Source organism: Paraphaeosphaeria sporulosa (genome assembly GCF_001642045.1).
Source record: "Paraphaeosphaeria sporulosa strain AP3s5-JAC2a unplaced genomic scaffold CC84scaffold_10, whole genome shotgun sequence".
NCBI lineage: Eukaryota > Fungi > Ascomycota > Dothideomycetes > Pleosporales > Didymosphaeriaceae > Paraphaeosphaeria > Paraphaeosphaeria sporulosa.
This window is the reverse complement of record NW_017253369.1, coordinates 602,963-614,854: the sequence shown is the minus strand read 5'-3', so window position 1 is coordinate 614,854 and position 11,892 is coordinate 602,963. Positions and strand designations below refer to the sequence as shown.

The 11,892-nt window shown below is 53.4% G+C and overlaps 4 protein-coding genes across 4 annotated transcripts; 2 read left to right on the top strand and 2 right to left on the bottom strand.

Moving 5' to 3' along the window:
- Nucleotides 1-658: 658 nt before the first annotated feature.
- Nucleotides 659-2,332, bottom strand: CC84DRAFT_1208661 (uncharacterized protein). The gene is made up of 2 exons (XM_018182172.1): nt 1,859-2,332; nt 659-1,801 (listed from the first exon to the last, which is right to left on the bottom strand). Exons 1-2 carry the CDS (start codon nt 2,264-2,266, stop codon nt 839-841), a joined length of 1,371 nt encoding a protein of 456 aa, XP_018031905.1. The 5' UTR covers nt 2,267-2,332; the 3' UTR covers nt 659-838.
- A 1,085-nt stretch (nt 2,333-3,417) lies between these two features.
- CC84DRAFT_1167745 (alpha/beta-hydrolase) lies at nt 3,418-5,030 on the top strand. The gene has a single exon (XM_018179253.1). The coding sequence runs from the start codon at nt 3,529-3,531 to the stop codon at nt 4,801-4,803; it is 1,275 nt and encodes a 424-aa protein (XP_018031904.1). The 5' UTR covers nt 3,418-3,528; the 3' UTR covers nt 4,804-5,030.
- Nucleotides 5,031-6,353: 1,323 nt separating this feature from the next.
- On the top strand, nt 6,354-10,643 carry CC84DRAFT_1167744 (uncharacterized protein). The gene has a single exon (XM_018179252.1). It carries the CDS (start codon nt 6,715-6,717, stop codon nt 10,516-10,518), a length of 3,804 nt encoding a protein of 1,267 aa, XP_018031903.1. The 5' UTR covers nt 6,354-6,714; the 3' UTR covers nt 10,519-10,643.
- CC84DRAFT_1167743 (glutathione S-transferase) lies at nt 10,594-11,733 on the bottom strand. The gene has a single exon (XM_018179251.1). The coding sequence runs from the start codon at nt 11,328-11,330 to the stop codon at nt 10,659-10,661; it is 672 nt and encodes a 223-aa protein (XP_018031902.1). The 5' UTR covers nt 11,331-11,733; the 3' UTR covers nt 10,594-10,658.
- Between the last annotated feature and the right edge of the window lie 159 nt (nt 11,734-11,892).

Here is an 11,892-nt window from a genome sequence, read left to right as displayed (position 1 = left end):
ATTCTAGTCTGGGTGTAAAGGATGGTGTATATGGCGGGGTTGGGTTTCGATGGGCGCTTGTACGATACGTTTTGGCATTTTTTTATTGCACTTTGCGAGGCGTAAAGGCGTTGCTGCCCAGGTTGGGCTCGGGCTTGATGAGGTTTGGGATCGGCATAGAGGGGAGGGGAGTATGTGTAAGATCTATGCTATGAGAATGGTATTATCTGCATGCATGTTCACTCATGCCTTGACGTCGATCCCAGTCACGACGGGCCCTGTTATGAACCGAGTCAGCCAAGTGCTGGCGGATGCTGCTTATACTGATGACCGTGAATCATACCGTTCCCACGAAGGGGTGGTGCTCCTCACAATATTATCCATCGCCGCCACCATGAACAAGCGTCATAGGAAACAAGAAGCCTAACGTCAGCAACACCCCCCGAAGGAGAAGAAACGGATAGCGAAATTTTTGTTGCTTAGGTATTACGTTGGGCACCCTATACAAATTAGCTTCGCTATGATACTGTAGAAACACGCTGACGCCCACTAGTAGAAGCTATAGTTGGCTTTGTATATTATACCCATCTACTTTCATAGTCTAGTCAGCTCTTCTGTTGGCCTGGAAAAGCAGTGGCGTGTTTCCTCTGACCAAAGTCTAAAACAGTGAATACAATTTCATCCCTGTTTATACAAAGTCAACGCAGTCATCGGATGCTCAAGCTCGTTACTTCGTTCGAAAAGATATCGATGGTGCGCCATTACATGTATGCAAATTTAATCCGTAACTAGACCGCCGCCATTCACTGCACTGATAGAAGGACATGAACCTGCACAGCTCAAGCATGCTATGCAGCCTTCATTTCGCGTGTCCCGGGCGAGTCCCACGACCAGGACCATTCCTGCCTGACACGTCCGTGCTCACCCAAGCTCTTGTGCTCTCTTCGTGCTGGCGGCCGTCATAGACCACAGCACCTGTCTTTCCCCTATGATCACCATACCAACTTGTTAGGCTACCATCATCGCCCGAATGATCGCTCACTTGCGAACGGTGCGCATCGCCGCGTCTGTTACCCTGCCACTCCATCTTGGTGTCTTCTTTCACGATGATGTGACGTTCCTCCTCTTCGCTGTCTCCATCTTCTCCATGTACAGGACGTGCCTGCAAAGCGTAGTCGTTCCTTGACAGTCGCGACCCGAAGCCAGTGGCCGGCTTATTGCCTGTCAATCTGCTAGCGCTGTTGGATGCATAATGCTTCGAGAACATGGAGCGCGGGAGGAGATAGGCAAGAGTAGGAGCACAAGCCGCGGTGAGGCTGACGACTAGCTCGACCATGATCCATGCCAGTAGAGTCGTGTAGTTCCACAGCGGATCCTTCTGCAGGGTATACTGCGAGACAAGGGTCATTACTGAGGCGATGCAAGCAATCAGACCGATGGACAAAAGGCCAAAGATGCGAGCCTTCTTCTTCCAGGTCAATTGAACTTTCCATAGTACAATCACCGGGATGGCGAGAGCGGTGAAGTCCAGAGCGAGGTTCAAGCGAAGGATGCTGTTCATGGAATTGACGGACAGGCACTTCGGAACCTTGCCCGATTCGGCGATCCGCAGCAAGTTGAAACTCGCGTACTGAGGGTTGCACTTGAAGACGTTTAGAAACAGCGCTGCGAGGGTGTAGGCCGTACATATAACGAAAAACGCCCAATTAACGTTCCTCCATAGTCGCGTCGTAAGAGTTGTCAGTCGAATGTTGAACAATGCAATGCTCATCTTGACAAGTCCCACATAGACGTAGAACACAGTCGCGGCTGACGGTGCGAGCTACACATCAACATGAGTTATGCGTGACGGTGAATCATCATGGTCGTCCTAGCTCACATATTTATAATGGAAGTACTCTTGGTAAGTGATGTCGTAGAAGTGCTTTCCGGCCCCGCCGTACTGGACCATGGCGATTTGAAGCGCTGGGTACGCCATGGAGAGGAGATAGGCTGGAATGATGAGCCAGTCATCGGCACCGAAACGGACCCCATGGACGAATATTCGGATGCCCAGCCTCAGGAAGGTGACAAGCGTGAGAATGACCATACACACTGAGAGTGCGACTATGACGGCTGGACCTTTGGTCTCAAAGTGGTAGTTCTCCGTTGGACGGAAAGGTGGAATTGTAACTCCATGTTTAGGATCTTTGATGTTAGGAGTAAGGCCAATCAACAGCAATAATCCTGCAGCGATCCGTTCGTCGAGTTCGGTAGCCGGCGGTGTGTTGAAAAAAGCAGACACCATTGCGCTATGGTTATGCTGACTCGGCCTGACGATACTGCACGGAGAGAGAGCACATGGATTTGGGGCAATTGCGAGAAAGATCGACAGAACAAGACTTCAATCGGAGTTTTTGGACTTGACTGTTCTTAAGGATTCGCTTACTATATTGCCCTGTTTGAAGGAAGCAGCCACATCCCACCGCTATGGTAAGGGCAGGGTTGTATTGTATACGGGGAGCGGGAAGTGCTAATGGGCACCGCAATAAAAAGGTAACTGGCATCCCCTTTCCACCTAATCATCGCTCTGCACAAAGGCACTCACTCCTACGAGGAGGATTCCTTAATTTCTGGTCGCAACCCTGTCGCGTAGGACTGTCACAGAGAAAACCTGATGATTCTGCATTAGTTGAACATTGGGAGTTGCCACCCAAATGGACATAAGGGCAGCCTAACGAGTCCCAATTTTGAAGTTCGGGCGGAGGCTGTTATCCCGAGATAGGACCCGCAAAAAGATTGTCCCGTAGGCTTTGGTTGGTTAGATTCCTTCAGGCTGCTACACAGTAGTTACCTTTTCATTGGGATGCTTGTTGCCATGTCCCACGAGGAGCGAGCGTGAGTGGCGCGATATCTGGACACTCCATGTAGGATATGGATCACTTCCTGCTCGCTCTGTTAGCAGGAGCTCGTCTTCGTTCGACGTTCAACATTTGAAGCACCCAAGGCGCGCGCAAGGCGGCTCCACCGGAGCTCTGCAGCTTGGGGGCTGGTACGCAGGTACCTGTCCGTGCTCATATTGCAGCATACGATGCTTAGAGATATCGGTGGCCTATGCGCCGGAGCTGTTCCATCACTGAACATTGGGATACCCCAGGGACCTGATGATGAGAAGGCGGCATTGAATCGCTTCACTAGGCCGTTTATAGTAACTAATATCCGCTTCTCTTAGGAACCCACGGAAGCGAATGAAGGGCGTTTCTAGTCGCGGAACTAACCTGGGACCAATCCCACCTCTCACCTGAATGACTGGAGCCAATCGCGCAGCACGTGGGAATGGGTGCGTCGTTCAGGCTGGAAGCGGATGCATGCTGCCGACCTAGCCGCGCAAACCCCTTCCAGAATCATGGTAGGTATAGAAGGATATGCAGAGGATGCGAGAGCGGGACAAAATCTAGGCCTTAGCTTTTCTTTCCCTCCTTTTATCCGCCGTTCGATCAGTGGGCAACTTCACTCCTTTGTTGCTCCTAGTGGTCCATTCGTTTCAGTCGTCCTCGTTTTCACTTGGCCATGTATCCACGTACCGTTCTCTCAGGTCTGCTGTTGGGAGCATTGCCGTTCCTGACGTCAGCACAAGATGACGTGACCGTCGCAAGCCTACCACCAAAGCCTTATCCACCAACAGGCGACTGCACTGGTGTGAAAGGCATCAGCCCAAAATGTAGCAGCCAAGAATCTGCGTACCAGCGAGACTTCTTCTACATCGGCGGTGGCTATGTCGACTCCGGCATCCCGGGTCAGCAGATGTGGAGCGACCAACTCTACGTCGAAAAGCTGACGCCCGCCCAAAAGGTCAACAAGCCTTACCCGATGGTCTTCGTCTCCGCGGGTGTCAACACAGGCGCAGAATGGCTAAATACGCCCGACAATCGCAAGGGCTGGGCTTCCTACTACCTTGACCAAGGGTACCAGGTCTACATTGTTGATCTCGCTGCCAACGGCCGAAGTGGGCAGCAGCTCCTCTCAAAGTACCCTCTACGCATTGGTTCCACAGACATCATCAATGAGCAGGGCTTCACAGCCCCGGAAGACTTCGACCAGTACCCACAGGCAAACGTACATACACAGTGGCCCGGCAACGGATCTCGTGGAGATCCCGTTTTTGACGCCTTCACTGCCGCCAACGTTCCTATCTCTTCATCTAATGTGAACGTGGAGAACACTATGCGCACATCTGGATGCCAGCTTCTCAGCATGATTGGCCAGTCATACACAGTCTGCCATTCTGCTGGTTGCACTTATACAGCAATCTGGTCAGACGCATGCCCTGATCTGCTGCGTGCCAACATCAACATTGAGCCTGGCAACATCCCATTTACTTCTTTGATCGGAAACGCCACCGTTGCTGGGGTCGGTCGTACCGCTGCTCGGCCTTGTGGTCTCACATACACATCGCTGCAGTACGATCCACCAGTAACGAACTGCTCGACCATCACCACCGCTGAGGTTGGACCAGACGACCCGGCCAAGCGCTCCTGCATTCTCCAGACTGGCACCATCCACAAGCTCACCCAGCTCAGCAAAGTGCCTTACATTATGATCACGGGCGAGGCCAGCCCGCATATCACGTACGACCATTGCTTCGTCGAGTACTTCAAGCAGATGGGTCTCACCAACTACCAGTGGATCAAGCTTGCCGACATTGGTATCAAGGGCAATGCGCATTTCATGTTTCTGGAGAAGAACAACCAGGAAATCGCCGCGGCGATCAACTACGGTCTCGGTAAATTGAACAGAAACCCAGCTGCTCCAGGTCATCCAAGCCTTCCCATCTCATTCAGATGATAGACGTAGCTTGCAATAATTGCCACTAGCGAATCTAATTCTGTACTTATATATTAGAGGTCGTATCGCGGCTGAGGCATACGTAGAGGATATCGTTTGCTCGACCCCACCCAGCCGCGCAGGAGAGAACATGGCCTCTCACGTAAAGGTGGACACCGGAGATAATGTATTATGTTGAAGTTCGAGACACATATAGTAACCTAAGTTACACTAGGCTTCACTATCAAGAAATCAAGCTTTGCCTCAGATCTGGTTTCCACTTCGCAGAGATGAGGAAGAAAGGCTGCTTCGAGAGATATCCGAAGCAGGTGTATACAGGAACTAATCCCACTTTCTTAGGATGCTTGACATGTGACCGGCAGAGGTGAGCATCGACACAGACTCCCTACAGGCAATCTCAGCCCCAGGCACGGATGGGAGCCAATCTGCGGAAGCTGTATGTATTCTTGATGGATCGATCCCCGTTGAGTCGGATTCCGCATTGCAGAGGGGGATGTCATGTTAGGACCCTACCGTGGGGTCAGCCCCAGCCGAACAGCCACATCGATCGCAGTCCCAGCCTGTATGACACGCAGACGCCATATAACTGGTGGCCCGTCCACCTTTTCCACCCACTTGCCTTTACAACTCAACATTCACTGGCGCATCTCCGCCTTTGGTCGTCATCACGCTCTCTATCGAAAACAGTTCCGGTCTCTCTTTGCACCTAAAGCACTCCCACCCAAGATTCCAACAGGTTGTTCTGTTGCACAAGCTACACGGCGCTGTGACATAGGCATGCGCGCGCTTTTGCAAGGAGGCTGTCCTGCTCTGCGAGGATCTCCTCCGAGGGCAACAACGCGTCTGCTGCTCTTCTCCGTGTCAAGCACCGGCGCTCTGCGCTGCAGCACATACGTACAGCAGTCAACCTGCAGAATAAACGATATTTTTCAACTAAAGGTCCATAAATTATTAATTACGATCGAAATAGTTATAAATACGATTAGACTACTATCAACTTGTTATGTACTTTATAGACATATGCCCCCAATCATCAATCTCATAATAGTCGCACACCAGTGCCTCGTATCTGCCGTGACATCGATTTCGTGTTTCTGAGGCAGCGACCTATGTGAAGAGTATCACCTCTTCGTTGGCATCCCGTTGCTAGGTCTCCCAGATGGATGCAAGCGTTCACCCTCGACCCACTCCACGGGGCCGGCGCCCGCATGCATGTGGGGGACGAGCCTGCCGCGAACCGCCAAGCTTGGCGTATCGTTCGGCCTTATCGCCTTATCGCAATGCGGGGAGAGCTGCACGCGTCGTGGGCGCCTTTCGTACAGAAGACAATGTGCAGCACAACCAAAACAGCAGAGCACGTCCATACCGGAGGAGGAGCTGTGGCACAAGTAGGCTGGGGCCACAAGCCGTTCGGAGAGAGGGAATGCGTGATCAGGTGGGCGTAATGCATCAAGTACCCCGCGAGCCATGATAGGCGCATCGGCGACAAGCTTAGCTCCGAGACGGATGGATGGGGTCGTGTCGTGGACGCTTACACTTTCTCTCATGTACACTTTTTCTCATGATCTGCTGTAGTATGCAGCTCAGTGTCCTGAGATACCCATGATTGGCTTTTGAGTGATTGTGTGCCGCCACCCCCGGTCGAGCAGCTGTTGGTTGCCCTTCTTTGACGGGCCCGTGATCTCACCGGGCGACAACGAGACCAACGCTCGAAGGTACCGCCACGGACCTCGACACGACCCGAATGCCTGTACAAACTGGTCGACTGGTACCCGTCTGAGACTCGGCCTTCGAACCGATATAAACATCCGAACGGCCTTCAGCCACCGCCGAGCTCTTAGGCGCCACCCGCGCGGTCTACACCTTACCTCCAATACTTCCCCCGGCTTCTCCCTTCCCGTCCTCTCCAAGATGCTGCGCCGCGATCCCACGCTGTGGCCTCGCAGCCCCATCCGCCGCTCGAGCCGCTCGGCCCTCTGCCCCTCGCGCAGCTTCTCCCCGACCAGCGCCGCCTCTGCGAGACACAATGACGACTCGGACAACACGGATGGAAAGAAGCCCGAGTGCATGTCAGACCTCGAGTGGATGCGGCAACGACACCTCCGCCGATGGAGGAAGCGCATCGAGCAGGGCCCTTACGGGTTTCACGCCGGCGCCAGCGAGGAGATGCAGAGGGGACATGGACTGGAGGGCTATATTGAGAGGCAGAGGGAGATGCACAGGAGGGGGCTCGAGTGGGTGCAGAAGGCTTTTCCGAAGTGGATGTTGGAGGATATGGGGTTGCGTGATGAAAGTAAGAGTAAGGCACACGAGGACAAGGTTGGGAAAGAGTATCCAAAGAAGGTGAAGATTGAGAACAATGAACATGGCGAGACGAAAGAACGCGAAAAGTTATCCGAACAGCCTTGGGATAAGGATAGAAGGTTTCGAAATGACCCTGGGAACGATGCAGTGAAGAGCCCGTCAGATTCTCGCTGGCCACGCGAGCAGCCGTTGAGCTCGTCCCAAACACCTGGAGCTCTACATGAGGATATCGTACAGGGGCTTCGCAAAGACCGACAAATTGCGGAAGAACCAACGGCACAGGAGCAGACTTCTAGTACGTCCAGCGAAGCTAGCAGTGCATGTGCCGAGAAAGTACGACAATCAGTGCCTGCTCCTGCAAAGCAAAATCAAGCGGACACATTCAACATCCTCGGCAAGGAGGTTCTCGCAGGCAGCATGGGAGCAGCTCCCGAACTTTCCGAGCCCGGAAACAACAAGGACTGGCGACAGACTGCGTTAGAGCGTAGAGCCGTGTGGAGCCCCGCTTCAGGATCGAGAAGGAAGACTGCTGTTCCTGTTATTGATGTGACGACTAAGGATAGGGCTCGCGACAGGAACAATGCTGGAGGTGAACAGAGAGCGCGACTTCCTGCCAAGTCTAACGACAACTTAGAAGCAACTGCGCATAAAGCCGTGATTGACTTCAATGGCACGGCCAGTTCGCGGATGGGCAGGAGAGAGGTTGAAGAGTTTGAGAGCAGGGTGGAAGAGACCAGTGAAGAAGTGAAGCAACACCCGGGGGTGACTAATGTTCTGGAGGAGTCTGGAAACAAGCCCAAGTTTAGATTCTCCCCGTATCCAAGGATTAAGACGGATGACTGGGTACTACCGTCGAGCAAACGTGCAGCGAAAGAATTTGATGACTTTGCGGATATCAAGCTTTCGAGCTTGGACACGGACATCAACTTCGGGCAGGACGATGCCGAGACATCTTCCAGCCCTCGTAAGTCGACTTTGGACGCCCTTAAGAAGCTGCCAAAGGATGATATAGACTTCCTAACTGCCGACGATGTGCGCGCTTCGATGGGTCGCACGAAAGGCAATCGCGAGGACAAAGCTGCTGTCAGACAGAAGCTTGAGGAAGAGTATATCAAGGACACCCCGGAAATTGATCCTTTGCTAGAAGCACAGGTTGTGAATGGCCAGTTTGTACGGCGGAAGACGAGCCAGATGACGCCGGCGCAAGAGCAGCCCAGATCAACTGAGACTCACCCAAGCGAAAGCACGGCGGAACAAAAGAAGGATGATCCCACTTCGAAACCAATATCCGTTCTCGAAACCAGTCTCGACTTCATGTCCAGATGGTTACACAACGGTGGCAACGTGTTTGCGCAGCACTTCTGGCAGGATCCGGTACAATTGGTGGCAGGCCAACTGTCAAACGCCGACGAACAGTTCTTGAAGGGCATCGGCATCGGTGTTCTGAAGGGTCGTCGGGCGTTTGCAAGCATCAAGGACGAACTCGTTGACGACGTTCCCGCAACTCAAGAGCTGGTGGATCGCTTGAACAGGGACGAAATCAAAGCCTCTGCTGGGGCAGTGAGACTTTATAAGGATTTGCCTTCCGCCTTGAAGGACGCATCAGATGCCGATGCCGCGAAAGCTGCAGCACATAAACGGATCGGAAAGCTTAGGCAGGAACTCTTGGACACTGATAAGCAGTACAAGAAGGCCTGTGAAGCTGTTGACGGCATGAAGAACGATCTGAAACCTTCATTCCTTCAGCGGAAGCGTCTGAGACATGCTTCCGAAGTCCTTCGCAAGAACGCTAAGCTCACGCGCATGGCGATCTTTGGGCTACAAGGACGTATCGAGGTCGAGGCTGGAACTTCGGACGGGCTCGTAGCTCGCGAGTTGCTCCACAGGCTTCTGACACTGCAGGATACTCAGCTTGCGCTTTCGAGGTTGGTGTCGAGAGCAATCCAGGTCCTAGGTATCAATCTAGAGGCGGAAGAATTGGTGCCAAGGAAGAGTGACGAGTCGACTGTCCACCTTTCCGACCCTTCAGTCGTAGAAGCAGTCGCACCTGTAGCTGCTAGAGAAATTCCTCCGAAGCAGGCCATCGACACCATCGCCGCGGAGGCGAAGTTGGGAGACGAAGTCAGCAAGCAGAAAGCGGCAATGCGTGGTCTGTCTGATGACGGGTACAAACACCCGCAAAAGCCTTTGTTCAGGAAGTCCTTCGATAGCCCGGCTCCGCTAGCACATAGCCTGTTCAGGCCATTCGGCTTGCAACTGAATAGCCTTGGCAAAGATGCAGACGCCGCGGAAAACGACGCCGTCAAAGCGGCCAAGAAGGAGAGGAATGATAGGTCGCTCGTGGAGGAGGTCAAAAAGGCGTATGAGGACACATACGGGGCGATCACTGTGGATCATTGGCAGGTCTCGCCTGCGGAAACACCGGCAGCGACCGTGGAGGGAGTTGCAAAGATGCCAGAAACCGAGATGGCCCAGGGACAACCGTCGATACAGATGCTCAAGGAAGACGAGGTCTCACCTACCATTACCGGTGAAGTTCTAGCATACAAACATGACTCCGTTTCTCTGCCCAACGATGATTGTGCAACGACACAAAGCACAGCTGAATGCGAAACAGAGCTGAATAAGGATGTTGTCAATGAGCCTACGATGCTTGAGGAATTGCGGCCTCTGATTACAGAGGATCCAAAATCTGTTGAAGAAAAGTCGCTAGAATCTACCGGAATAGAGCAGCACATCTCTATTATCGACAAGGCAACCAGTGGAACTCAGGCCGGTTCCGTGACTCCTGACAACGAGTATAGCTACGATGCTCCAACCGATACATACGTCCCCATATCCTACAGGACACTCATCTACAACGCAGACACAGACAAGCTCTCCATTACCACGTCACAAGTCCCACAGCCCAACCCATCTATCACGCCCATCCCCATGCACGAAGCGCTCGCCACCCTTTCCCACCCCGCTAAATTCGTGGACCACCTCCCAGACTCATTTCACGTACTCCAAGTAAAGCCAGATGTGCTGAGCATACGGACAGCCTCGCCGTTCAATGCAACGGCCGAGAAGAACACCACGACCACCGTGGACAGACCGGGCGTTGACAAGACAGACGCCGAGGAAGCAGAGGGTTGGAAGGGCATCAACCCCGTTGACGGCACCACGACGCTGAGTCCAACAGGCTTCGTGAGCCTGGGATCGGATCTAGACCACGACTTTGCCGAGAGGCGGAAGAAGGCGGATGAGTATCACAAGGAAGTGAATAAGTCGAAGAAGAATATGGAGGCGCCGGAAGGAAAGAAGAGAGGGGGTTTAGGTGTGGGTGGTGTGGTCAGGACTGCGATTTGGGCGAGTGCGTTCTGTTACGTTGTTGGTGTTGCCGCAGAGGTGGCTAAAGCGCCTTTTTGATGATACGAACTATGGTAACGATGGCGTTGAGATTTGTATATGTGATTGGATTTGGTGTTTGATTCTGTAGTATATGCATCTCTAGATCCTCAGCTCAGCTCTTTTTATATGGTACATACCCAACTTGCTCCACGCCCAAATCAAGCCTTCTCCCCCTTCGGAACCTTTTCATACGCCTTCTTCACCGCCTCCAACCCCCCAATCCCCTCCAACCACGCCTTGACCTTGGGATACTCGTCCAACGACAACCCCGCAAACCCATACTGGTACACCCACGGATAGAAATGCACATCAACGACACTCGGCTTCTCCCCGCCGACAACAAACTTCCCGCCGCTCCTACCCAACTGCTCCTCCAGCACCCCAAAGCACCGGTACGCCTGCTCCTCATACCGCTTCAGTGCGCCCTCAATCGTCTCCGGGTGGTAATGCCTGAACCAATTGACCTGCCCCATCATCGGGCCCAGCGTGCTGACCAAGAAAAACACCCACTGCTCCTGCTCGACCCTGCTCTTCTCGTCGTCCTTGGGACCCAAAACGGTCTTCTTGTCGTACGTGCGCACAAGGTAGTTGAGGCACGCGCCGCTCTCCCAGGAGGTGATGCCCGTGTTCGGGTCCTCTAGCGCGGGGACGCGGCCGTTGGGGTTTATCTTTGTGAAGGTGGGGCCTTTGACGCCGTTGGGCGCGTCGCCAAAGTCCCAGAGCTTGACCGTGTAGGGGAGGGAGAGCAGCTCGAGGGCGATGGCGACTTTGTAGGGGTTTGGGCCCGTGCCGTGGGCGTGCAGGATGAGGGGTTTGAGCGAGGACGTCATGTTGAGCTCTGCAATGGCTGCGCTTTGTGGTGCTGTTTGAGTGAGGCTGCGAGGGAATTGCTGTTGCTCTACCAAGGTGAATGCGTGTGGGTGTGGGGATGTATATGAACCCTGTCTACGTCACCGCAACCGCGGGGTCCCCGCTATACGCATGAAGCTGCAATGGTAATGGTTACAAATCCATTGCGTGGTCAATGCGATCAACATGGGGAGTCGATCGCGGTACCGTTGTAGTTGGAGTAGTTGGGGTAGGATCGGAGGCGGCAATAATCTTAAGGCTCTCGAGTTCGTGTAAGCATTCGGAGTAGTTTGGAGCACCAAAAAAGTTCGGCGCTGGTATGGTCAGCACTCGGGCCGATGATCTTTGGTGGGCATTGCAAGGGAAAGGACCAAAAGATCAAAGGTCCCAAGTGCCGCTGGTGCCCTGTGGCGGCGGATGCTAATCGATAACGTCCAGGAGTGGAACGTGTGGGTCCTCCGCATGAAAAATTGAGTAGCAAGCGACGTCGCGATCACAAGGTGCTGCGGCTGTTGATTTTGATGAACGCAGTCGTCACAGGTT

Bases quoted from the DNA above. Each gene is read 5' to 3' on its own strand.
- CC84DRAFT_1208661 (XM_018182172.1), bottom strand. From the start codon at position 2,266: ATGGTGTCTGCTTTTTTCAACACACCGCCGGCTACCGAACTCGACGAA. The intron at 1,802-1,858 runs GTGAGCTAGGAC...GTTGATGTGTAG, and splicing joins AGTACTTCCATTATAAATAT to CTCGCACCGTCAGCCGCGAC.
- CC84DRAFT_1167745 (XM_018179253.1), top strand. From the start codon at position 3,529: ATGTATCCACGTACCGTTCTCTCAGGTCTGCTGTTGGGAGCATTGCCG.
- CC84DRAFT_1167743 (XM_018179251.1), bottom strand. From the start codon at position 11,330: ATGACGTCCTCGCTCAAACCCCTCATCCTGCACGCCCACGGCACGGGC.
- CC84DRAFT_1167744 (XM_018179252.1), top strand. From the start codon at position 6,715: ATGCTGCGCCGCGATCCCACGCTGTGGCCTCGCAGCCCCATCCGCCGC.